General features: G+C 46.9%; 1 protein-coding gene across 3 annotated transcripts in view; it reads left to right on the forward strand.

Moving 5' to 3' along the window:
* Positions 1-27,497, forward strand: part of ADD2 (adducin 2) — a 109,817-nt gene that overhangs the window by 62,508 nt on the left and 19,812 nt on the right. For all 3 annotated transcript variants that reach the window (XM_060309847.1, XM_030877493.2, XM_060309846.1), the window contains exons 3-10: positions 4,631-4,847; positions 6,572-6,710; positions 13,278-13,429; positions 13,878-13,958; positions 15,839-15,988; positions 17,261-17,404; positions 19,345-19,443; positions 23,786-23,962. In XM_060309847.1, the coding sequence (XP_060165830.1) occupies positions 4,665-4,847; positions 6,572-6,710; positions 13,278-13,429; positions 13,878-13,958; positions 15,839-15,988; positions 17,261-17,404; positions 19,345-19,443; positions 23,786-23,962 (1,125 nt within the window). In that variant the 5' untranslated portion in view covers positions 4,631-4,664. The remainder of the gene's footprint in view (positions 1-4,630; positions 4,848-6,571; positions 6,711-13,277; positions 13,430-13,877; positions 13,959-15,838; positions 15,989-17,260; positions 17,405-19,344; positions 19,444-23,785; positions 23,963-27,497) is intronic.

The raw sequence follows: 27,497 nt of genomic DNA on the forward strand, positions 1-27,497 counted from the left end.
TCATGTGCTTGGTCTTTCTCAGTGGCCAGTCCCTCCCTTGAAATATCTAAGTGCCCACCATAAGTCACCACATTTGCATAAAAACTCAGACTTGGTGAAAGGGGCTCACGATGACTAAGAAAAGACACTCCTAATGTCTTTTGGACGTTTTAGAAATCCCATGTGTTTTTGAAGCTCTGTGCCAGGAACTGGGGCCAGAGGCCCCTTCTATTCTTTATGACGCCGCACCTGGCCTCACAAGCGCCGGTATCCTGTGATCTTTAGCACCCTGCTTACCCCTTTTCCTTTGTGATCTCCCAGTTGACATGTTCCCGCTATCTGGTCAGAGAACGAGGCATTCTCGTCAGTCTCTTTCTGGATTTTCTTTTTGTTAATATAGTTCGAGATTGAATTAGTTTGGGGACTAAAACATATAATTACAGTTATTTGGTGTGTACCTGTTTACAATTGAATCATAATCCTCTCATTACTCGAGTTCCTCATGCTACGATGATTCTAGCCCCTAAATGACACACAATAAGAGCAAATGCTGATAGCACTTGCTATGCACCAGGAGCTTTTTGAACTACTTCACATACATTAATTCACCCAATCCTCACAACAACCTAAAGAGAAGTTAAATAGTTGCAATCCCTGTTTAATATATGGGGAAACTGAGGCACAGAGAGGTTAGGTAACTTGCCCAAGATCACACAGCTAATAAGGGGCATAGCTAAGATTTGAACTCATGGTCTGGTTCCAGAGTCCTTGGTTTTAACCACTAAGCTGTGCTGCACACAACTTTGACCACCTCCCAACATTTTGGGAAGGGAAAGAAGGAGCACAGAAGAATGCCTTTGGTTCACAAAACCGAAGAGTTTGCCCAGGCCCCAGCTGTCGTGGAGAGGGAGTCAGGGCTTCCATTTTCTACCCCCTCCCCCATCGGAGCACCTCTGGAGCAGCCCTGTGGGGCTGGGCTCTAACGAGTGAAGGCAGGCCTGGAGGTTCCTGTCCATCGGGCCTGGAAGGTCTTCGTTCCTCATGCTTCGTGGGCCAGAGCTACTTCAGAGACTTCACAGCCTGATTCCTGGGAAGTGCAGCCACTCCAAAGGGAAGAGAGAGGACCAGCTTTTTCCTGCCTGGATGAAAAGGATTTAGTCCAGGAGGGTTCAGTACCAGGCTGTGCTGGTCCCAGAGAAGCTGACAGCTCAGGTGGTTCTGGAGCTAGTGGGGTTTGGCGTTGTGAGGGGCACAGGGATCTCCACGCCCACATCCAGTGTATCCATTGGGGGGTTGCTTGTTGCTATTTTAAAAATAACATCAAAGATTCGGGGGTGTGAAGGTGCCCAAGAGAATTAAAGGGGACAGATGCAGGGGGGCGATGCCTCTGGAAGAATTTTGGTCTGCAGCGGTGTCTTCCCAAAAGAATCTGGGTGGTGGCCCCATGTCTGCATGGCTCCGATGCATTCCCATTATGTTTGACCTTGCGGTCTCTTCTCTCTTCCCAAGTTCCAGAGATGAAGCTTTTTGGGAGCACGATGCGGGTGAAGTATTCTTAACTCATCCCATGTGCATGGGATAGACTTGAAACCACAAGGTAACAGTCAGTAGGTCATATGTGCTCTTTGCAGATGTTTCTCTTTCAGCATTTGGCTTGAGGAAGAGGAACTGGGGAGATGCAGGAAGAAGGTCTCTTGCTCCAGGAAACCTAGATCCTCCATCCTTCTGCCTTTTCTACATGAGTCTGTCTCTCTCCATATAGTGTCAGAACTGGAAGGGGCCCCAGAGGTCCATTCTGTCCACTCCCCAATTTAAGAATGGACAAAGTGACACCCAAAGAGGGAAATTAGTCTCCCAAGTCCATGAACTAGAGAATGTCAGAACCGGGGCAACATTGCAGATGCTGACTTTAGTCCAGAGCTAATTCAACCAGAAACATCCCTGATGGACTCAATCACTCTTCACTTAGACGAAGAATCTGCCTCTACATGTCACTAAGTACAACCTCAAACACGTTAGCAACCTGCCAAATATGTCTCAAAATATTTCCTTAGAGACCATTGGTTTGTTTGTTTTTGGCTGCCACTGCAAGGTGACTCCTTCTTCCCTTCTCCATCCTCCATCCCATCGACATGGCTGGTAAGGGTGGTGCTAACTGGGGGAGATCTGGTGAGGGCTTTCACAAGGAGCTGACTAATTAGTGACGGAATTAAGATCAGACGTCATGGTTTTGTAAACTTGTAAAAGCAGGTGGTGGTGGCACTTGGAGCCCTCTTGCTGCCCCAGGTCAGGTGTGTGGTGGCAGCTGGTGAATACAGTGGGAGGAGGAGGGCTGGACAGCCACGGGAGGCAGTGCCACCTTGGCAGTCTTGCTAGAAATGGCCAGCACCTGGAATGGATGCCTTCTGTTGCATGATACAGCAACTGACATCTAGCCAGTGGTATTTCAACCCGGCTTCCCATTAGAATCACCCAGAGAACTTTTAAAAATCCTGATGATGAGGTCACACCCTGGACTAATAATATTAGAATCTCTGATACCAGTATTTTTCAAAGTTCTCCAGATGATTCCAACGTGCACCCAAGATTGAGATCCCTGCTCCAGGCCGAGGGTTCAGAGCTTCAGCTGACCCTCGAAGGACCTTATCCATGTGTCTTCCCTTGAACTTGTTACTTGCCTTCTCCAAAGGAGAATGCAAATAATAATAATAAAATCAATCAATCAATCACCTGAGTGTTCTGGGCTGATGGGATGGACTCCCATTTCTCATGCCCACCCCACTCAGAGGAGCTATAAGGTGGAGGGTAAAGTGCTGACAGAAGCTGGAAGAAGAGATCACAGACAGCTCATGGACAACAAGAATATGTTTTCCTGGTTGTCAGCAAGGCCTCTTTCGTAATGAGCTGTTGGCTGGAATGAAGGCTAAGGCTTGGGCTAACAGGATCAGCTGAGGGGTTGGAGCAGATCAGATCTGGGGAGGCCAGCAGCTGCTCTGAGAGAACAAGAGAGGCTCCATCTCCTTCTGGAATGGGAGACTCCAGAGGCAAAGTGAGGGAGGGTCAGGTTAAGGATGAAAGCCAGGTGCCCTGACCCCAGGTAAAGCTCTTTCGTTGGTATCTCCGTACTTGTGTTCAAAAACTAATTATTGTTCAGTCAAGGCACTTGCCTTCTTTTCTTTTTTTTTGCGGTACACGGGCCTCTCACTGCTGCGGCCTCTCCCGTTGCGGAGCACAGGCTCCGGACGCGCAGGCTCAGTGTCCCTGGCTCACGGGCCCAGCCGCTCCGCGGCATGTGGGATCTTCCTGGACCGGGGCACAAACCCGCGTCCCCTGCATCAGCAGGCGGACTCCCAACCACTGCGCCACCAGGGAAGCCCAGTCACTTGCCTTCTTTTGCTGAGAAGGGGCTCAGCCAACTGGGAGAAGGCTGAAGCTCTGTAAGCCTCCACCCCCTCTGGATGTTGAAGGGGCACAACCCCGATCTGAGGGCCTAGCAGTGCTGATACAGAGGGAGGCTGTCATGGCCAGAGTCTCACAGCTGGGAAGCAGAGGCTGAATGGCAGCCTCCTTCTTCAGAAGGGCTCCAATATGGCCATAGAAGCCATTCCTTCATTCCTCGTTCAGGCATTTAAAAAAGCCTGCTTGAGTAGAAAAAACATGTGGCTTTTCCCCAGACCAACTTTCCAAACACTGCCCTAGCCCTCCCTCCAGGGACCAGGTCAATATATACGGGCCTCTGGGCAGCCCAGCAATGTGGTGCCCTTCAAACGGTGTTTATTCTTTTTTTTTTTTTTTGCGGTACGCGGGCCTCTCACTGTTGTGGCCTCTCCCGTTGCGGAGCACAGGCTCCGGACGCGCAGGCTCAGCGGCCACGGCTCACTGGCCCAGCCGCTCTGCGGCATGTGGGATCTTCCCGGACCGGGGCACGAACCCGCGTTCCCTGCATCGGCAGGCGGACTCTCAACCACTGCGCCACCAGGGAAGCCCGGTGTTTATTCTTTCACTGTTTCTCAATATTTATTTACTGGGGTTTAGGAGAAACTTATTTTCCATTAATAAAAATTGCACACCTCTTTTAAACTTAGAATAAGAATCTGATTCTCCAGTGAGACATGTTTTACAGAATCCGATTCACCAGTAATTCTTTTGCAGAGGCGAGAGCAAAGTCAAAGTTGTGAAGAAAAGCACTGCTCAAAGCGTTTCCCGCCTTTTAGTAGTTACCCGTTCTCTTTTCAGTTTTGTGGATTTCCCACCGAATGTGTTTAGGAGGCTTCTTAGAGGGTTTACATTTTAGATCAAGTACGAATTCCCAGTGAATAGCTTTACACTGTGTAGATAAGCATCACAAGATGCCCTCAGAGGTTTGCAGGTCGCGCTCGTACTGGAGGACCCGTCTACTTGAACCCGAGTGTGGCCGCCGAAGCCGGGCGGGTCAGGCAGGGAAGGGTGGGGGACCCCGAGCCGGTGACACATTTTCACTTCGTTGGACGCCCTACAGGCCGGCAGCCGCGGTGCCCAGCCCTCCAACCCGCTGCCCCGCTCACACCCTCCAGGGAAGAGCCGCCTCCCACCGCGAATCTCCCCGAATCCAAGCCCTCTGCCTTAGGAGGCGCGTACCCCGACTGGGAGTACCCTCCTTTTTTCTCTGCAGGATTCCAGGAGTGGATTGTAAACCCACCAGGACAATGAGTGAAGAGCCTGTTCCCGAGGCCGCCTCCCCGCCGTCCGCGCAGGGGCAGCAGTACTTCGATCGTTTCTCCGAGGACGACCCCGAGTACCTGCGCCTTCGCAACCGTGCAGCGGACCTGCGGCAGGACTTCAACCTGATGGAGAAGAAGAAGCGTGTCACCATGATCCTGCAGAGCCCGGTGAGCGGGGTCTGCCCCGGCGGGGCGGGGGAGGAGAAAGGAGGCAGCAGAGGGTGTGGCGAGGGGAGATGAGGGGGACGCTGATTCAGCCGGTGAACCTGAAAGATAAATAACTCCGCTTCCGCTGGCTCAGGGTCGGAGCAATTCTCAGCTCTCCGAGCAAGATGCTCTGGCAACATGGGTGTGTGTCTTTCCCTAGCACTGGCGGAGGGCAAAGCCTGGTTTATATGCAGTGGTTTGGCTCGGTGCCGGGAGGAGGTGGGTCTGAGAGGCAGGAGCCCCGCCTCAGTTTCTTGTGCCCCTTCTTGAGCCTCACTTTCCAGTCTTCCTTTCCCTCTTCACCGAAAGCTGTAACAATTCGAGTAAACCAGCGGCCACCGGGGGGCGCCACGTGGGAGGGTTGGGGCTCCCTTTTCTGAACGCCACAAAGAACTCCATCCTGGCAAATAAGGCTTTGAAAACCCCAGGAGGTGGGGGAGTGGAGGGCACAGCGGGCAAGACCGGATCACCCAGCCGTGGCTGGAGTCTGGAGATCAGCTGGCGCCTGCCTGGCGTGGACACAGAGCTCTTCCTTGAGGCAGGTGGTGCGTTGAGGATGGAGGGTGGAGGGTGGGCCTACTGGACCAGTGAAGCAGGAGGGTGGTGCAGGCCCTCGGAGGGGGAGGAAGAGCAGTGTGGACAGAGGCAAGGGGGAGTCTCAGGGCAGTAAAGGTGGGGGGTCCGCAGGCAACAGTGCATGATCCTAAGTGTTGGGAAGCTCAGGGGCGGAGCTGGCATCTCCAGGTACCTGCCAGGATGAGATCTGCCTCAGCCACTACCCGGCTTTTCTGAGACCCTGGTTGAGAGCACACTGTGAATGCTCGGGCCTCACAGAGGAGTGCTAAGGGGGATGGGCCCGAGGTCTTGGTGACAGGTGACACCATGTTGGGGAGTCTGGAGGAAAATGGCAGCTGCTAAAAACGTTGGGATGACAGAAACTCTGAGGGAGACTAGAAGGGATGGCGGGTGTGGTAGGAGAAGTGGCAGAGTTAGTACCAACCCAAGTTTGGGGCCTGAAGGATGGGACTCTACTCTCAGGCAGGAGATGGGGACAGGAGGAGGTCATGCTTCTTCTGTCCTTTTGTAGATTCCCCAACACCTAAGTGACTCCCCATTTCCTCCTGAGTGTTCCCTGCTGCCACCTGGTGGACAGGCATGCCCTATTTGTGGCCTGATGGTCTGAAAAGCCCGGCTTAGAGTAGCGGGACATCAGAAGTGGAAGTGACCTCTGAGGTCATCAAATCCTGAATATGAAGAAACTGAGGCCCAGAAGAGCCATCGGCCTGGCTAGCGGACAGGAAAGATGGCATACTTTTTCATTCAATTCTGCTTTTTAAAAAGTCTTTTAATTACTAAAGTGAAGTCCTGCCATGTCTGCTGGATGGGCAGGGGAGGGGGTCTAGGCTATCCCTGAGACACAGGAAGGACCAGGAGTCTGGAGTATTGCCCATGAGGCAAAGGAACAGGATTCATTCCCAGCATCTCCTTACTGCTCCCCACACAGCAGTCTGGGGAGGCTCCTGAGGTCCCAGTGGGATTGCCCGGTGCCCCCTGGGACCTAGATATCCCACATGTGGTCCTAGCCTAGCTGACCCAAGGGCTAGGGGTGGGCACTTGGGAGAGGGGCCCTCTGTCTTCCACAAGAGGCACACTGGGAGGATCAGTGACTCGGGGGCCTGCTTCAGTCTTTCAGGGAGGAGCTGGAAGGCCTCATCCAGGAGCAGATGAAGAAGGGGAACAACTCCTCCAACATCTGGGCCCTGCGGCAGATCGCGGACTTCATGGCCAGCACCTCCCACGCAGTCTTCCCAACATCTTCCATGAGTACGTGGGGGAGCTGGGGAGCTGCCAGGAGCAGAGGTAGTGGAAGTGGGGGAGGGAAAGGCGCAGTCAGAAGCGGCTTGGTTGCCGCCGGCCTACGCAGTGAGCGCTGCAGCTGCATTAACAGACCTGGGGGAGCTGGGCCGCAGCCAGAGAGATACCTGCCTCTGCTTCTGATGCTGCTGCGATTTAAAGAGCCCAGGAGGATTACCCCTGATGCCCAGAAATCGGAGGGCAGGGGGTGCTGGAGACTTAAGGGAGAACCCAGTTCGGGTTCTGCTGGGGGCGGGCGGAGGATGACACCGTGTCACTGCAATGAGAGGCAGGGCGGCCTATGTATGGTCCCTCCACCCCCACCCCTCGTAAGCGGATTAGCATGGAGGGAAGAGCTTTGCAACTCAAGGTCCCTTGCACCATTGCACAGCCGCTGCTTGAGGCCCAGGAGTGGACAGTGGAGAGTTAGGGTTCTGCTCTCTGTTACTCGAGCTATGGGCACAGAACCTAAGAAAATCCTTGTGTCCTCACAGCATCCAGCCCTAAGGCTGATCTTCCCTCAATCCCCTGGCGTCACTCCCTTGGAGATGGAGTGCGGGGGGGGGCAGATGGGAGGCCATTGGAGCCATTGTCTCCTCACCCCACTGGACGGGCCAACCTGACTCCGTAGACAAGGGCCAAGAGCAGCCAGGGCTAGGCACGAACACATCTTCCTTGGCTCTGAAGCTCTGCCCACAACATTTAAGAAACAGACATCGAAAAATACTTCCCCTCAGCAAGATGAATATAGGACTATAGTTGAAAATTAGGAAAATAGTTGAGAAAGGGTAATAAAAATTACTGTACTGTGTTCTTACAACCAAGAAATTACTATTATCAATATTTTGGTGTATATCCTTCCAGCCTTTTTCTCTTAACATATACAGACTATGCCAAAAAAAGTGGAATCGCATTATACATACAAATTTAATAGCCTTAGCATATCTTGACTAATTTTTCACATAATAAAATACGGTTCTATAGCATAATTTTTGGTGGATGTATACTCTTCTGTACATGGCTGAATATGCCACAGTTTATTTAATCAGTTTCCCATTTTTGGACTTTTAGGTGGTTTCCAACTTTTTGCTATTATGAATGACAATGCAATAAACATCCTTGTAAATAAATCTGCGAGTATATCCATGACTATTTTCTTAAGATAAATTACTAGAAGTAGAATTGCTAGACTGAATTATACGCATGTTTTAAAGGCAGCAATGCATAATGCCAAATTACCCTGGAGAAAGATGGAATGAATTTACATTCCTACCAGAAATGCAAGAGTACCCATTTCCTCCACCCTGATCTGTAGTCTGTGTTACCATTTGTTTCATCCTCATGATATGATGGGTGATGAATAGTACTTTGTGTTTTAATCTGCATTTGATTACTATAGAGATTGAATATATTTTCATATACATATTGGGCATGATTTTCTTTTTGTACTAAATTGCCTGTCACATCCTTTGCCAATTTTTCTACTTGCATATTCTTTTCTTACAGATTTAAAAATCATAAAGTAAGGCTAGTTCCCTACTATCTGTCAGATACATTGCAGATTGTTTTCCAGTGTCTCCTTTGCCTTTTCATTTTGTTCATGATATCTTTGTGTTGCAGAATTCTTTAATTTCCATGTAGTTGAATCCATTATTATTTTCCTTTGTGTTTTCTGCTTTTGATTGCATACTTAGAAACACCTTCCCTATGTTTTATCATCCAATAAAATACCCTTAATTATTCATTTGCCAATTTTTCTCAACCATTGTTTAAGTTGATTCTTTAAAATGACTTTAGAAGTATTTTGTCAGGTCTCTCCATCCACCTCAAAAAATTCCTTTTGGGATTTTGATTGGGATTACATTAAATGAATAGATTAATTTGGTGGAGAATTTATAAATGTACAACTTTATATTAGAATGTAAACTCCATGGCGGGGAGGATATATGTATGTTTTGTTCACCGTTAGAGTAGTGTCCTGGACTTAGAAAAGTAGCACCTGGCATATAACAGGTGCTTGAAAAATACGTGCATAAACGAATTTTAAATCTTTTCAGAAATGATGTGTGTCTTCTATTTATTTAAATCTTTTTAAATGTCCATCAGAAAAGCTAGTAGTTATTTGCTTATAGTCCTTACTAATTTCTTGTTAAGTTTATCCTGGAAATTTTATGTAACTTTGTCATTTTAAGTGATTCTCCATTCAACTTTTTTTCTGGTTATAGCTGTCATCTAGGGAAATCGTTGGAGATATATGTATTTATATATTATTTAAACTAGCCGCTTACTGGACTCTTAAATTCTGGTATGTTCTCAATTCTTTGGGGCTTTGTATATAGAAAACTCACATAATCTGCAAATAATGGTCATTTTGCATCCTTCAATCCAACATTTACCCTTTGGTTTATTTTTCCAGTTTTCTCATTGCATCCGTTAGAACTCTCAGAACAATGTTTAATAATAGATTAGAGAGTAATCATCCTTGTCTTGTTTCTGACTTCAATGGAAATTTTTTCACCACAAGAGTTTGAGATAGTTATTCTTTATCATGTTGAGAAAATATCTTTGTATTCTAGTTCAATATGGGTTTTTCTCAGAAATGGATATTGAATTTTATAAAATGCATTTTGGGTATTTATTGATTTTTCTTTCCTTGATGTGGTGAATTATATTAATAGATTTCTGAATATTGAACTCTTTTTTTCATTCCTGAAATAAATCATTCATGGTTTTGATGCATTCTTTTAAAAATACTCTTCTGGCTTTGATTTGCTGGAACTTTATTAATTTTTGCATCCATACACATGATAAAAAGCAGTTCACTTTTTGGGCAGCCTTTGTTTAGTACTGGTATTAAGACTATAATTTCCTAAGATGAATCAGGGTGATCCCCACCCATTTCTTTGCCCTAATGGAGTTTAAATTAGATAGGAAGTCTCTGCTCTTTTAAGATTTATTATTCACTTATAAAGCTATCCAGATATGGAATATTTGGATAACATTTTTTTTCTGTTTCATTTAAAATTCTTTAAAATTTTATTTTACTGCTTCTTGAGTAAATTTTGGTCATATTTTATATAAAATAATCCATTTCATGTGCCTTTAAAAAATTATTAGCCTGATTTACAATATTATTTTTATTACTTAAACCTTCTACTTAAACCTTCTACTGTGGATATGACATCCCATTCTCATTCCCGGTGCTGTGTATTCCCACTTCCTCTTTATTGGCCAATCCAGATGTTGGTTTCCTCATAGATCTTCTCACATAAGCCAATTCTTGGATTTACATATTGGTTCTACTAACTTTCTTGTTTTCTGATTTATTGATTTTGTTTTTATACTCATTAATTCTTTTCCGTAACTCTTCTTTGGTTTATTTTGTTCTTTATGTTTTTCTACAATAGAATAGAATGGATTTGATTTATTTTCATATTTAATTCAATAATAAAGGCATTTAAGACTATGAATTTTTTTCTCTGAGTATAAATTTGGTCTTATCCCATACATTTTGACATGTAGTATTTCCTTTATTGTTAATTTCTAGGTAGTTTGCAGTTGCTGTTTTGGTTTTATTTTTGTTCTAAAATAAAATAAACACACTCTGAGAGTGTGTTTTCTCATTTCTAAGCTTTGGAATTTGTATTCTTTTAAAGATTTGTTGATAGTGTCTAGTTTTATTGCATTATGTTTAGACAATGTAGCCTACTTAATGTCTATGTTGGGGATTTATTGAGATTTTCTTTGTGCCCTAATAATATCATACTTAAATGATATATGGGTGTAGACTCTATCTCTGGGACATAGTATTTAATCTTCATCCTCATTTATTGTTTTTGATTTTATAAAGAATTAACGTCTCCCACTGTATTTGATTTCTATTCATTTCTCTCTGTTTCTGATAGCTTTTGCTTTGAATATCTTGAAACGCTTTTCAAAGTATACATGTTTTTATAGCTATATCTTCATTATGGATTATGCCTTTAATCCATGTAAAATGACCTACAAAATGATCCTTTTTGTCCAAAAGAATATCCTTTTCCTTGGCTTCTACTTTGATCATGTTATGGCTCTATTTATCTTTTTGTTTATATTTGCCTTGGCATACTTTTGATGGTCCCTTTATTTTTACCTGTTTTGTGTCACTTTATTGTAGTATTTGTTAGTTTTTTTAAATCTCCTATAGTATTGTCTTTGACATCTGTTGCTGTAGCAGAGAAGTCTGAAACAGTCTATTATTGGTTCCTTTGTAGGTAACCAATTTTTTTTCTAGGAGCTTGTGGATTTTCCCCCTTACCCTTGTATTTCACGACTGTGTCAGGAAGCATATAATTGTAGGCTTTTCTTTTAATGGACTTTTCTCTCCTGAAATGCAGTAAGTTCTTTCAGTTTTTATATATATAGGTCTTTTTTTCAATTCTGAATTTTTTTCTTCTATTATATCAGTACTTATAACTTATATGCCAGGTCCTCTGGTCTTTGTCTCCCATATCTACCATATTCTTTCTCATCATTTTCATATCTCTGACCTTATACTCTTCCTTTTGAGAGAGAACTAGGGCTGACCAGCATTCCTATCACCTCACTGATCAGCAACTGCCAGGAAAACAGTTGGATGCCTGAAAATCTTGTTGGTGCCAGGGTATCTGAGTCAGGGAATGTGGAGAGGGAACCTTTCACGTGTCTGGAGTTCAAGCCCGGAGAGGTTGTTCTTTGTCCATTTGCCTTAGAATTTTCTTTGCCTGGTTGGTTTTGGGTTTTTTGGTTGTTTTGTTTTTGTTGGTTTTTTCTAAATAGTGTGTCCTTCAGGCTTAGCTTTCAGGGGGTTTGGTGGATTTTCATCTTTTTCTGTGTTTTCTTAGGTACTTTGAAATAATGGCCCAGTTAGATTTTCACTTTAGTGAGGCTGGTCACAGTAAGCGTTCTTTCTATGAAGACCCTGAGCACAGAGGACTGGGGACTCCTGTGGATCCCTCTGGTCTATTCTGGGCCTGTGGGTGGGTAGTCCTCATGGGGAAGCTCCACAGGGTTGGGGAGGGGACTCTTTGATACAGGACACAGAGGACATGACATAGTGAGTATTTTCAGTCCTATTCTGGCCTCCTGCCATCTCTGGGACTCCATAGTTATTTCTAAGAGAAGGATTCAAAGGACTCTGGGTCTGAAGGCTCTCCCAACAATAGCCTCCCTCCCTTCCAGCTTTGCCTGGGGGCCTTATGCCTCCCAGCTGGCTGCAAGGGGTGAAGCAAAGAGGTAAATACTTATCTGGGGAACTAGAGAGGAGGCAGGCATCCCAGGTTGGTCAGTTTGAATTAGAAACCCTTGATTCTTGGGTTTCGTTGTTGCTCCCCTTGCCAGTTTAGCTGGGCCTTTGGACCACTTCTGTCCCTGTCAACTTCGTGTACTGGACACATGCACTGGAGGCGTACCACCGTTGGTGGGCACAGGCCCTTTGGGGGCATCTTCCTGACATGGGGTGTTCAAGGCTTGCTCTGCTTGCTTTGGCCCCCAGTCCACCCTCATATTTGCAGACCGTGTCGTCATTTCAACTAATGGCAAACCTGATAGAGGACATACATCACATGGTGTGACAGTGAGGTTTATAGAGCTGGTGGAAGCTTCCAAAGAGCATTTTAATCCATTAACGGTTTTAGTGGGAAGCTGGGAGAGGCAGCATCAGGAGGCTCCCGGCCAGACATCATCTTAAGCCGGAACCCTTTCCTATTGATTCTTTTATTGTCTCCTAGACACTGATTAATTGGAGTTCTGGGGCTCAGATGCCCTCTTCTGCCTTCCTGAGGCATGCAGGCAGCGGTCTTCGTGGTTAATGGGACAGACTGAGCATCAACTCCTAGACCCTCTGGGTGCCCTGACTATCAGATGCTCTAGGCTCATTTCCCTATTACTTCCACATCCCTCTGAATTCCCCAAAAGAGCCATAACTAACCAAGGGACTGCATATCCAGAGGGGAGCCAATGTGGCCCACCTGAGGCCTCCAGCCCCTCAGCCAGCACAGCTACACTGACTTCTGGAAGTTCATGACTTGTCAGAAAAACTTGACGAATTTACTTCCTGGTTGACTTGACTTTCTGTCTGCCCTGTTTCCAAATTAGAGAAAAAGTTATATTACATGGTATAGTTAAAACAATATGATAATGATTAGTAACTTCTTCATTAAAACTGATAAAATATACTCATATTTCCACTCAGAAATTTATTTATGCTTTTATTCAACGTCCATCTCTAGGGTTTGTGGTCAGCTTGGCCTTCTGAGAAACTTTCATTCTGTGGCCTTGAGTCTGGCCATGATTTTTGACCGAAAGCAATGCCATTCTTCCCCGAAGGAGCAGAGGACCTTACTGGGCACAGCTATCCATTCTGTGGATTTTCTCCTCTGGAGTCAGGGTCAAAGAATGTTGAATTTCCTGAAGTCTCGTGTGTGGTTGTAGTGCCAGTGAGAATTTGAGAGGACAGGGGCAGGGCAGGGGAGGGCAGACGGGAGCCCCTGACCCAAAAGATGCCCTGTGCCCCTGCAGACTTCTCCATGATGACGCCCATCAATGACCTTCACACAGCCGATTCCTTGAACCTGGCCAAGGGGGAGCGGCTCATGCGGTGTAAGATCAGCAGTGTCTACCGCCTCCTGGACCTGTATGGCTGGGCCCAGCTGAGTGACACCTACGTCACGGTAAGGAGAGCATTTGGGGGTGAGGTGGGGCAATGTGTGTGACCCCCACCAAATCCAAAGGGAAAACTCCTTATCTTTGGTATGGCCATGGCACTGCTGGTGGCCTTTGGCCAAAATTCAACGAGCCCTTCCAAGGTTTCTAACCACTGTGGTTTCCTGAGACAGATAACCTGCCCAGTGGGCACTTATCCGGATGAGGAGCAAGGAATTTTTGGATCCTATTTCTAGGGCTACCCTTGACCATTGGGAGATTCCTCCTGTAGTTCCATTTCCCCAGCTCCAAATAAAGCTGAGTCCTCTTCATCTCTTATGGGTCAGGGAGAAGTAAGGGCTCTTGGGGGGAAGATTTGGGTGCAGTGGATTTAGGGAAAGAGGGGATTCAAGCAGTATGGCATTGGAAATGACCCCTCTCCCTCCTTGCCTCTGAGAACACGTGTCTTTCCTCCAGTTGAGGGTCAGCAAGGAGCAGGACCACTTCCTGATCAGCCCTAAGGGAGTTTCGTGCAACGAAGTCACAGCATCCAGCCTGGTGAGTACGGTCCGGCCTGTCACCACCCATTTCTTGCTGAAATGACAGTCTCTCTCTGCTCCTACGGTGAGAGGTCATCTCCAAGGCAGCCACTGCCATCCTGTCCTTCTTGCAGTTTGCAGTCTAGTGGGACAGAGAAGTCACATGGACGCAAAACAAACTGAGCGCAGAGCATGATGTGATCAAGAGACGAAATGGGAGGTGCAGGCTGCAAGCGCAGTGGGAGGGCGAGGGGAGAAGAGATGAGCCTGGAGGCCTCTGAGCCCGGGATTGGACAAAGGCTGGGAGTCGGGAAGCCTTCCAGCTGAGGGGATACATTAGAACAACAGCCAGTGCTTTGTCCCAAAGCAGTGCAAGACTCTTCTAGTGCCGGTGCCCAGAGAGAGAGCTTCTGGGCCCCCTTTCTGTCCTCCTGCCTCTTTTAAGCGTGGTAGGAAGAAACTTCCAGAATCGGTTTCGATCAGGAAAGATTCTGGGTGCGGGGGTGGGGGGAAAGGAGAGCAGTCTAGGGACTGGCTTAGAAGCCGAAGAAGTCTGAGTTCAGGTGCATTTTTACATTGACACAAAGTTGTTTTTGTCTGTGCTTAGACGCGATTAAGGAGTGGCTTTTGTCTTCTGTGTCACAGTCAAAAGTGGCCGTCTCTGGGGATGATGTTCTATGAGATTGTTAATGTTAGGCAGCGCCATGGCTTAGGTAGGTGCCAGGTCAGCCGCAGCGACCAGCAGTTGTGTGTGTGTGTGTGTGTGTGTGTGTGTGTGTGTGTGCGTGCGCATGCGCGTGTGTTTTCACCATGACACCCACAACCCCTTGGAGTCAAAAGCAGATTGTAAGACCAGTGACTGCTCTCCATGTGTCCTTTAAGACCTAGCTTTCCGGTGCCTGGTAAATGGGTGTTCATTATATGATCCTCTTTACCTCTGTGTGTGATTAAAAATTTTTCAAAATAAAAAGTGGGAAAAAAAGGAAAAAGGCTCAGTTTAGATGTTCTTCCCTTTAATAGGAGGAATTAAAGCCTCCTCCTATCTGCTTCTAGAGAATTCTGTGAATGATTCTCCTCTTGCACCTTGCTACTCAAAGTGTGGTCCGTGGACCAGCAGCAGGGCTATCACTGGGATCTTGTTAGAAATGCAGACTCTCAGGCCGAGTTCTTGGCCTACGGAATCCAAATCTGCATTTTGACAGGATCTCCAGGTGATTCTTTTTTTAAAATCAATTTTTTAAAATTGAAGTACAGTCGATTTACAATGTTGTATTAATTTCTGCTGTACAGCAAAGTGATTCAGTTATACATGTATATGCATTCTTTTTTTATATATTTTTTCCATTATGGTTTATCATAGGATATTGAATATAGTTCTCTGTGCTATACAGTAGGACCTTGTTGTTTATCCATTCTATATATAAAAGCTTCCATCTGCTAACCCCAGCCTCCCACTCCATCCCTCCCCCAACCCCTCCCCCCTTGGCAACCACCAGTCTCTTCTCTATGTCCCTGATTCTGTTTCATAGATAGGTTCATTTGTGTCATATTTTAGATTCCACAGATAAGTGATATCATATGGTATTTGTCTTTCTCTTTCTGACTGACTTCACTTAGTATGATAATCTCTAGTTGCATCCAGGTGACTATAGTTTGAGAAACTCTGCTCTAGCATTTTTCAATGCTGAATTATAATCGCCTTTGTTTCCCAGTAGCCTGTGTGCTCACCCTGCAGGCAGGAATGGGGTCTCTTGCCCCCCACATAAAGCACGTCCATTGCCCGTGGTATGGTGGAGAGTGGACACAGGTGGGTGGGCGTGTGCCTGGCCCACCTGCGGGGAGGGGAATGAGGGGCCTCTGCCTGCTGGTGGCCGGAAGTCTCTCTTCGCCCCGGCCCAGATCAAGGTGAACATCCTGGGAGAGGTGGTGGAGAAGGGCAGCAGCTGCTTCCCAGTGGACACCACGGGCTTCTGCCTGCACTCGGCCATCTACGCCGCCAGACCCGACGTGCGCTGTGTCATCCACCTGCATACTCCGGCCACGGCGGCGGTGAGTGTCAGCTCTTCAGCCGGCATTTCAGTCCCCGAGGCTGGCGGCAGACCCATGGCACCTGTCTCTCTGAGGGTCTCCCTGAAGAAAGACATAAGCCCCCAAGCTAGGAGCAAACTCGCCATATAAAACAGTTCTGGAAAGATTCCCTGGAACTCAGAGCGAGGTGAGGAGGGGACACCCAACATGGGAACCTCCTCCTCTGCATTTTCTAACTATGGAAGTCTAGGTGAGGGGAGACAAGGTGAAGATGTGTAAAGTCTTCCCTGCTGCACCCCGCACCTGCTACATACGCAAACCAGTGCCACAGGCTTGGGTGACGGCACCTTCCGAGTGTCTGGGAACTGGGAGAGAGCAGAGGGAAGACCCTCAAGGAGCAAGCTGTCCCCCAAGGGTCTCTGGGCATTTCTCCATGTCTACCTGAGACGCTGCGGTGCACCTGGAAAGACAGCAGACAACCAGTCTCGGTGTTCCCTCAACCCTCACCCTCAGGCCACATGCCTACAGGGGCAAAAAAGACCTGTCACTGGCCTGTGGTTTTTTCCGCAAATCACTCCACTTACAAGCACTCAGACCTTCCAGAATTCGGACTAAGACTGCATGTTGTATTCGTGCCAAGTATCCATTTCTGCAGAGCCGGGGCTTACACGAGGGGCAAGATGAGTGAAGGGGGGCGAGCGGCTCTCCTAACCTCTCCACGCTCCTTGCTTTTAATAAAAGGCGGGGTTTGGGGCATGGCCGTTTCAGCCTGTGTTTTAACCCTGTTCTCTGGCACTTGCATTGCTCCGTTGCCGGTAAAATGGGGGCTTCTCAATGGGCCTCCCTGTTAGTGAAGAATCGTGGCTGTTGATACACTGACCCAAGGCTGAGGGTCTCGCGCAACCCACCCCAGGGACCCTGGACCCTGCTTCAGCCCTGCCTGGTGCCAACTCCACCAGCCTTGCCTCTTCCCGGGTCCTAGGACAAGAGCCAAGCAGGGGTGGGCAGCAGCACGCCATCCCTCCAGCGTATGCTTTGCAGCAGTTTTAGAAGGTGATGTCTTGACATGGCAGCTGGGAAAAGTGTGATGAAAAGGCTTTAGAGGAAGTAGTGAGAAAACAGGAGCCTCGCCAAGGGGAGGGGGTGCCTTTTCTCGTGCGCTCGCTCCCTCCCCTGCCACGTCCCCAGACAGAACTTGACTGTGCTGCTCTGAGGCCAGGACGACTGTGACAGAGGGGCGAGGAGGGGGGTGGAGCTGCTGCGCTAAACATTCATTCCGTCGTCTCACTACAGGTGTCAGCCATGAAGTGGGGCCTCCTGCCGGTGTCCCACAACGCCCTGCTGGTGGGGGACATGGCCTATTATGACTTCAACGGCGAGATGGAGCAGGAAGCCGATCGGATCAACCTGCAGAAGTGCCTTGGACCCACCTGCAAGGTTCGGCTCAGCTGTTCTGGGAAGATGCTCTGGGTGGGATTGTCAAAAACCGACATCACAAGAGCGACAAATGTTCATTGGAAAATGTTTATAAGTTGCAGATAAACAGCAATAACAACAAATGACATAAAACTCTTTCACCCTACCCTGCGATTTGGGTGCACACCCCCATAACTATTCATATAGATTTACAAAACTAGGATTATAAAATATATTCTCCCTTTCCCCTTAGCGATATACAGTAAACACCCTTGTATGTTACTAAATACTTTCTAATCACTAGTTTAAATTATTCTTCATTGTATGAATGGCTGCGCCACTATTGACCTACACAGTCCTCTATGGTTGGACATTGAAAAGTTTTGCCCCAAATATTCTCCGAATATAAACAACTCTGTGATGAAAATTCTTTCAGCTACATCTTTGTATTTGCTTGGGATGATTTCCTTAGGATAAACTCCTTACTTCATTAAGATAAACTCTTACTTCATAGTACCAAATTGTCCTCTCCTCTGGCCATGACTAGTCCTTGAGAATGCCATTTCCCTACAGTCTCCCCAAACTTGACTGTTATCACTTTTTTTGTTTTGCTAACTTGATAGAGATAAACAGAATCTCATTATTATTGCTCGATTTAAGTCTGAAGGCCTCTTTTATAACAGCATGTAATTAGGGCTGTTGAGCTTAGGATGGGAAGTTTCATAGCCAAGCCTGGGTGGGTGGGCGCTTGCCCCCTTCCTTGAAAGGCACTCACTCCCAGAGTCATTTTCCATCTGAGAGTCCCTGTCTTCCCATCTCTCACATAGAGCAGAAATCCCTGCCATTCTCTGAAGCCTCATTAGCAGTGCCAGGAGAGGGGTGATGTTCACAGTTGTGAAATGGTACAAAAATTTAAGAGATGGGGCATTCACAAAAGATCTGCAAAATCTTGTGAGCAAAAGTCACGGTCTCTTTCCATCTCTCTGGCTCTTGAGACGAAAAAACTCCCGCTGTTTTCAGCGAGAGTGGATGTGAAGATTAGGCCACTGGGCCCCAGCCCAGGTGCTGCAAGGACAGATCTGATACGTGGGTCTGTGGCCCAACTCCCAGGTGGGTGTCACCTAGGTATCTTTCAGAGAGTTCTCAAGGATAAAACCAACCAAGAAGAGTTTCCAACAGGGAGGGTGCACCTGGACCTTGATATAAATTCATTTCTGATTTTTTCCCCCCTTTAGATCTGCCTGCCCCTGGCTGAGCTACAAACATCGCTCCATCAGGGGGAGCCTGGGTTCTGGTTCCAACTCTGCCCCTAATTAGCTGGGAGACTTTCAGTTTCTTTAGGCTTCTCTTTCCTCATTAGTAAAACTAGTAAGTTAGATTAGAAGGTCACTGTGGCCTCTTTCATGGAACTGTAGGATCTTAGAGCTGCCAGGGCCTCACGGAATTCGTGGAGAGGAAGCCTGAGGGCCAGAAAACAGGGGACCCAACTCACCTGTGTCTGCAGAGACACCTCTCAGAGGGCCACCCCCTTGGGTTTGACTCACAAGCCCACTGAGTTACAGGGGGGCAAGTGCTTTTGAGGTAGGACCCTTGTATTCAACAGCAAGTAATTTCATTCACTTTAACACAAACATTCGTTTTTCAGACTTTAAGCTCTTCAGGGCCTAAAAACCCAGGCCTTGCCCAAAGAAATCCACCAAGCTATTCAGTCTCAGTTTTCAAAAGCATCTTCAATTTTTTAGGGTGGATGCTTTAAACGTTCGTTTGGGTGGATATTAAAACTCATGGGGTGGGTGGGTAGCATTCGGTGTTTGTACAGGGAGAATGAGTAAGGAATTGGGGGTGGGGGCGTGTGCTCCAGGATTGGCTATGAAATTGATCTGAATAAAATGAAAACTCTCTCCCTCTTAACTCAAGTTTGGAAGGCTTAAAGTTTTCATTGGCTGTCTGCTCCTGTGCAGATCCTGGTGCTAAGAAACCATGGAGTGGTTGCTCTGGGGGACACCGTAGAGGAGGCGTTTTATAAGATCTTCCACCTGCAGGCTGCGTGTGAGATACAGGTGAGCAAGTTCCTCTGGGGTGTGGGCCCAGGAGGGACCCTGACAGGGGCCTGGGGACAAGGGTGGCAGCCCCGTGGGCCGTGATTTAGGGAGACCTTTGAGTGGGGCCCTCTGAAAGCCTCACCCTATTTCTCTGCCTTGGCACCACCTGATTCTTCTAAAGTTTCACATTTGGAATCAGTTTTGTACCTTTAAAATTTTCTACCTCCATTGTCTAACAACCCGCACCCAACTCTTGGGGATCAGTGCTCAGGAGGGGGAGCTGCCTGGGCTCATCAGTAAGACAGTGGGAGGAACTGTACTTCCCATGCTCCTGTATAACCTGGGGTGTACCTGTTACCTCTAGCTGTGCCCCACAGACACCACACAGGTAAGTCTTCTTTCCTTTCTTTGTTTGGAGAAGGGTAGTTTGTAAAGACCATGAATGTGGTCAAGTCCAGAAGGAGAAGTGGAAAGGCCAAAGTAGAGTGTTGACATGGCAGGCCTGACCCCAGGGCAGCCCCAGGGTGATGTCCAGGGAGCCCATGGTGAAGTTCTCCTAACTGGTAAAGGATGAGATAGAGGGTGGGTGGGGAGTGTCAGTAGTCGTGGGACCCCTAGAAGACCTGATGGAGAAGGAATAGGAAAACACACATCCTGTAGTTTCATCAAATTACCAGGTAGTGTTGGATAAGCCAAGCGTATGCTCCTTCCAGTGTGGCAAGCCGTCAGGTGAGTAGGGGGGTCTTGCACGACTGACTGGGCTCCATCCTTCCCAGCCTGTGCTCTGTGCTCTGGGGTCAGGGACTTGCCCTCTGCAAGCCTCCATTTCCTCAACCTCAGACCTGGGTCTAGAGAGACCTTGTGAGGATGGCCTTTCAGACAAGGAGAGGTGTTGCCGATGGTATTTTTAGGACTCGGTTGACAGAGGGAGAGGCTAGCTGCTCCAGGGTGAGTCGGCTCTTTTCAGGGCCCTTCTGGTGTCCCATCTGCCCTCTCCTGGCTGGTCTGGGCAGAGCAGTGCCCCGCGGAAGACGGCCTGCCCCTCTCTTGGGTGTTATGGGGGAAGAATGGGATAATCCCAGAAGCATCACTAGTGGAGGCTCTACAAGTGGGACCTTTCTCAGTGGTTTTTGAAGGATATGTTGAGAGGACAGTGATGAAGAAATGTTAGAGGAGGTGGTGTGAGACCCTCCTGACTCCCCATCCCCCATCCAATAATGCTGGCCCTGAACTCTGACCCCTGAGTGTTGTTAGAACCTGGCAGAGCCTCTGATATGCCTACTTTCCCTTCTCCACATCTGAAGAGTTGCCCATCTTTCTTCTGAAGAAGAGGCTTCCATGAGAAAATATCTCATGAAAAAGAATGAATGGAGAGAGGTTCCCGGGTGTCCCCCCCCCACCACACGGTGAAGGATGCCTTCCCCAGGCTCCAGATCCCCAGAAATGGCCACTGTGCAATTTAAGCAAAGGGAAGAGGGCCATCTAGCAGCTGGGGAGATGAAGGGCAGAGCTGCCAGCCACTTTCCTGGACAGCCCCAGCTGCTTCTCTTGGCCCTGTCTGCTGTCACTTCCTTTTCAGTCAGGACTGGTTTGATGTAACCTTTTAAAAGCGCATCAGGCGATGGGGACAGATAACCCGAGGAAAGCGCCAGTGGATTTTTTTCAGCAGGTGGAGCAGGAAGGCTTCTAGAGGGTGAAATGAAGCTGGAAGTTGTGGGAAAAAAACGGGAGAGATTGGACGAAGAGTGTGGGTGCATTAAGGCTCGGAAGAGCCCAGGTACGGCAGCCTGCAGATGCTGTTGGGACTGCAGTCCCTGGAAGGGTCATTTCTGGTCAAATGACCAGCACCGAAATTCTGTTTCCATCATGACTAGTGTTCTCCCTCAGTGGCCTTGGCAAACAAGCAAATGCGTCCATGGTCATTTCAGCGGTTTGAGGCTAAGAGCCTATTCCATTCTCCTGGGGACAGCGTTCTCTTTGCTCCCCATCAGTTTGGGGTTCCAGGAAACTGGGTCATCCTCTGCTGAGAGAGGCAGCTCCCTGCTCTGTTCACAGGCAGATGAGAAGAAGCTCAGGCGATTCTCCATCTGCTACCCATCGCCATGGAAACGGATGGGGGAAGGGGGAGGTGAGAGGAGGCAGCTCTTGCAAGGGTGTGGGCAGTTTTCTCCTCCTCTATGAATGACCAGTCTCCAGGGGGTATTGCTTCTCAGCCTTTCATGGTAAAACCTCAGAATTTATTTATCATAAATATTTCTACGGCACTCCGTATGCACCAGGTGCTATTCTAAGTGCTTTACGAATATTACCTTAAATAATCCTCACGAGGTAGATACTATTTTCATTTTACAGATGAGAAAGCTGAGGCACAGGGAGGGTAAATAGCTGCTGAAAGTCATACAGCAAGTAGGTGGCAGAGCCAGGATCCAAACCCAGACAGCCTGGTACCCAGGTCCTATGTCCTAAACACCACATTGCACTGCCTCTCAGGCAGGCAAGCGTCGGTGGGAAAGGTCAGCTGTCAGGTTGGGACCTCTCTTCAGGGAGCTGGCACTGCAAGTCAGGCTTTCAGGGTCCCAGAGCTGGAGCCCTGCCTTGGCCAGGTAGGGGTCCAGGACGAACTTGGTAATTGATCAACCAGCTGGGATTCACTAGCTTTGAGAGTGCGTTTCCAGGTGCTCAGCCGCGGTGGCAGGTGTGAGGGACTTCAGCATTAGAAAACACGGTCAGCAGAGGGCAGAACTGGGACCAGTGAATGAACATAATAAAAAGGTAGATTTCAACTCAGGGTAATCTATATCAACTCACTGTAACCCTTCTAACATTTGGACAACAGGCACGGAGCTGACCACTTCTAGGGATACTAGACAAGGACTCATTTTTGGTGAGAGAACGGAATAAAAGACCTCGAAGTCTCTGTATTTGTAGGGTGTGGAGTCATCTTTTTAAGATAAAAATGGAGGCTTCCATAGGACACATGCCTTGGATGAAGAGAGCATGGAAATGCTTGTTGTTGCTTCTTCCTCTTCACAGAGTGATGGGGGTCACCTTGGAAACACTGCCTGGCTGACCTCTAGGAAGTCTCACAGGGGCCACGTGTTACACTGGTGAATTTAACACACTCTGGAGTGTGTCCAGGATCCTCATGTGTTCATAGACCTGCGTTTGTCAGCAAGCTACGCTGCATTCTTTTCATTTTCAGTGAAACAATAACAGGCACAAAAACTGGAACACTGAACGTTTATATAGTCAGAGCCGTTCCCCCATAACAAGCAGGTTTACATGGGATATCAAATATTAATCAGAATGCTGGGGTCTTGATGTGCAGTGTAAAACTCCAGCTTCGCTACCTACAATACTCGGAAAGCACCATCTCTCTCTGGACTTACCAGGAAGCCAAACCATGACCAATTATATCTGAGTGGCAGATACAGGGAGTAAATAGAATGTGCTTTTAGATGAGCATGGAATTCGAAAATAAGATTAGTTGGATTCATGAATGTTTTTAGGATCGTTCTAAAATTGCCTGCTTTATACACACACCACTTGCCCTAAAAGTCAGAGTCTGTTGCCTGTAGCCACCTGGATCGTCCCCTCCCCATGGAGCCTTGACAGTGGGACAAACGCTCTAAGTCTTCTGGTAAAAGCTTCCTAAGGCCTACACAGTGCCCGGCTGTGACTGTCAGCATTTCATGTGTCTCCTCTCTCTGGGCTTCCTTGACTGGATAACGCCATCATGGGGGGTCTTCTGCCTTCAGACCTGTTAATTCAGCCCAACATGCAGCTACACTCATATTTCACTGGCCTAGAAGGCAGCTTATTTCTTTCAAGTGACCTTTTTTTTTTTTTAAGGAGAAATATTTCAGACATACAGAAAAGTGCAGAGAGTCATATAATCGACACCTGCTACCAACCAGATTTAACAAATATCAATGGCATTTTCCTCTGGAAGAAGTAAAATGTGACAGACAAGAATTGAAGTCCCCTTTTCTCATCTTCCCTCCTTCCCCAGAAATAATCACAATTTGAGGTTGGTCTGTGTCCCAGGTAATTTTTCAGGACTCTGCATTGCTTTATTCTTGAGGTTTAACACTTGCTATGTCCCCCTAAGAACTGACATTAGGAAAGAAATACTAATACCTCTTTCCCTGGAAATGGGCACATGCCCTACAAGTTTGGAGGGGCTCTCCTCTGGGAGGAAATAACCAACTACAGCTCAGTTTTCCAGACACTTCTGTTTCTAATCTTCCCCGATCTCCATTCTCTGTTACACAGAGGAGCACAGGTACACGCGCAGGGATGTGCGTGTACACGCGCACACCCGTGTGTGTGAGCTGAGCGTTCTCTGCCCTTTGCACAGGTGTCCGCTCTGTCCAGTGCGGGGGGCGTGGAGAACCTCATCCTCCTGGAACAGGAGAAGCACCGGCCTCACGAGGTGGGCTCCGTGCAGTGGGCGGGGAGCACCTTCGGGCCCATGCAGAAGAGCCGGCTGGGGGAGCACGAGTTCGAGGCCCTCATGAGGATGCTGGACAATCTGGTGAGTCTCCTGCCGTTGTCCTTCCAGGCCAGTCCTTTGTGGCTTAGCTCCCCCCAAACCAGTCCGTATGAAGCATTCGGTGGGCGTGAGAACTGCCAGCATCACAGTTAATTTGTTAAAGCCCCCTGATCGGCCACTTGACTTAGAGTTTGTGGTCATTCTAATAGTAGTTGAGTTTTCTCAAGCGGTGGCCTTTGCCACCCCTTTTCCAAGGGCTGTGGTTGTTATCATACCTGCACGGTGCTCTTTACAGAAGGGGTAGGAAGCCCTTGGTTGGTACGAGAGGTGGTCATCCAGCAATAATCAGCACCACAGAGCCTCTCTCATATTGCAGCTTTGTTCACTCCTCTTTTGCAGTTAGTTCTGCCTTTCTTTCTAATCTCGTGACTTTAATGCGGAAAACACATAATGCCATTAATTTCCCTGTTCCTGGTGAGCAGCATTATAACAATATCCTATTGTAACGAATGAATCAATCAATCAGGTAGGGCGTTAACTGGTATATGTCCAGGAGTGGGCTTTAAAGGATCCAAAGAATTAGAAGACATCCTTCCTTCTGGAGCTAACAATTTAATTGATGATATATGACGTAAGTATGAGACAATTCAAGAATAAGAAGAAAACACATACCTCTTGCAGGACGAGGCTCTGACTTCTTAGATTGCTCGAAAAAGCGAAGACGAAACCTACCTCTGTGACATTTCTGTATCATTTACCTCCCCTCCGCCTCACTGCGACTACTTTGGACCCTCTCTTTGTTGTGTCTGGGTCATTGCAATAATCAGTCCTTTCCTTCTGCCCCCAGTTCCTCCAAATCACTTCCACTTTATTACCAGGCCGAGCATGAGAGTCACTTTATAATGGTGAAAGGTACACTCCACAGTGAAAATACAACTCCTGTTAACATCTGTGTAACTATGCCTAAATAAAGCATCAGGACCAAGTGGTTTCATGCAGAAATTCTTTCAGACCTTTAAGAGACAGGCTATTCTTATGCTATCTAAACGGTTGCAGATAAGAGTGAAAGAAGGAAACCAAACCATAACAATTATAACACATTCAGACCAATCTCACTTTGAGTTGATGAAAAAGGCTGCATGAAAACTAGCAGATAGTATCCAGCATAACATTAGAATAATAATACACAATAACCAAGTGAGGGCTCATTCCTAGTATTGAACGATGGTTTAATAATTATAAATCTTTTAAATATATTTCATGATATCAATGAGTCAAAAATATAAACCTTCTGATTACTTTGAGATCAAAAGTTATTTGATAAAAATTTAATATTGATTTATAAAAATAATAGCTGTTAAGTAGGATAGGAAGCCATTTATTTAACATGATTAAAATGATTTTTTTCTCAAAACACGCACCAGTATCATGGTGAAACACTAGAAGAATTTCCATTAAATTTTGAAACAAAACAATGAAAATATAATGAGAAAATAATCCTATTTGCAAATGCAGCAAAATCAAACTTTAAGCAGAACCCCTTTAAAGACAACTGTAAAATTTTACCAATAGACATCAGAGAAAACCTGAAATCAGTGAAGACCTATAATTTATTCTTGGTTAAAAGCTTCAGTAGGGTAACTTTTCCAAATTAATCGATAAACTCAATGTAATTTCCTCAAAAGCAGGGGAAGGTATAAGGACTGAGCAAAATGTTCTTTCAGGTGAAATTCAGAATGGCTCGGAAAATCCTATAAAAAGAAGAGTGGGGCTTCCCTGGTGGCGCAGTGGTTGAGAGTCCTCCTGCCGATGCAGGGGACACGGGTTCGTGCCCCGGCCTGGGAAGATCCCACATGCTGCGGAGCGGCTGGGCCCGTGAGCCATGGCCGCTGAGCCTGCGCGTCCGGAGCCTGTGCTCCGCGACGGGAGAGGCCACAACAGTGAGAGGCCCGCGTACCACAAAAAAAAAAAAAAAAGAGTGATTACCACCAAATGGTAAAGTGTGATAAGGCTTGAGTCACTAAAGGGTGGAGCACTAGTCCAGAATGCACAGGCCAATCAATGCTACAGCTTAGAGGATCCAGAAATAGATCCCAAAGGCATGAAAATTTAACACAGGATAAACAGCCATCTTATAAATCTGGGGGAAAAAATAGACTGTTAGCCATCTGGGAAATAAAACTAAGGTGGATTACTACCTTGTCCTTTCAACAAGATAAATCCCTGATTTGTCAAAAATTTAAACATGGAAAGGAAATTGATATAGGTATTTAAAAACATAGATTAATAGTTTTAATGCTCTTGTGTTGGGAAAGACCTTGTCAAGCATGGCAGGAAAGTCTGAAATCGTGATGCCACATATTAACAGATATGATTACATTAAAATTCAAAATTTGTATTTTTATAAACCACCCCACCCACCATATAAACAAAGCTAAAAGACAAAGTATGGGGAAAATATTTGCAACATCTGTGACAGTCAAAAGATTCATATCGGGCTTCCCTGGTGGCTCAGTGGTTGAGAGTCCGCCTGCCAGTGCAGGGGACACAGGTTCGTGTCCCGGTCTGGGAAGATCCCACATGCCGCGGAGGGCTGGGCCCGTGAGCCATGGCCGCTGAGCCTGCGCGTCCGGAGCCTGTGCTCCGCAACGGGAGAGGCCACAACAGTGAGAGGCCCGCGTACCACAAAAAAAAAAAAAAAAGAGTGATTACCACCAAATGGTAAAGTGTGATAAGGCTTGAGTCACTAAAGGGTGGAGCACTAGTCCAGAATGCACAGGCCAATCAATGCTACAGCTTAGAGGATCCAGAAATAGATCCCAAAGGCATGAAAATTTAACACAGGATAAACAGCCATCTTATAAATCTGGGGGAAAAAATAGACTGTTAGCCATCTGGGAAATAAAACTAAGGTGGATTACTACCTTGTCCTTTCAACAAGATAAATCCCTGATTTGTCAAAAATTTAAACATGGAAAGGAAATTGATATAGGTATTTAAAAACATAGATTAATAGTTTTAATGCTCTTGTGTTGGGAAAGACCTTGTCAAGCATGGCAGGAAAGTCTGAAATCGTGATGCCACATATTAACAGATATGATTACATTAAAATTCAAAATTTGTATTTTTATAAACCACCCCACCCACCATATAAACAAAGCTAAAAGACAAAGTATGGGGAAAATATTTGCAACATCTGTGACAGTCAAAAGATTCATATCGGGCTTCCCTGGTGGCTCAGTGGTTGAGAGTCCGCCTGCCAGTGCAGGGGACACAGGTTCGTGTCCCGGTCTGGGAAGATCCCACATGCCGCGGAGGGCTGGGCCCGTGAGCCATGGCCGCTGAGCCTGCGCGTCCGGAGCCTGTGCTCCGCAACGGGAGAGGCCACAACAGTGAGAGGCCCGCGTACCGCAAAAAAACAAAAACAGATTCATATCTTTACTGTAAAAGGAGGTATTACAAATCAATATGAAAAAGATGACCATCACAATAGAAAAATGAACTGAGAACCCAGTTTCCAAAGGAAGATATTCAAGAAGCCATTAAGTGTAATTAAAAATATCCAGTCTTACTAGTA

This window comes from Globicephala melas, chromosome 12, assembly GCF_963455315.2.
Source record: "Globicephala melas chromosome 12, mGloMel1.2, whole genome shotgun sequence".
In the NCBI taxonomy this organism is placed as follows: Eukaryota; Metazoa; Chordata; class Mammalia; order Artiodactyla; family Delphinidae; genus Globicephala; species Globicephala melas.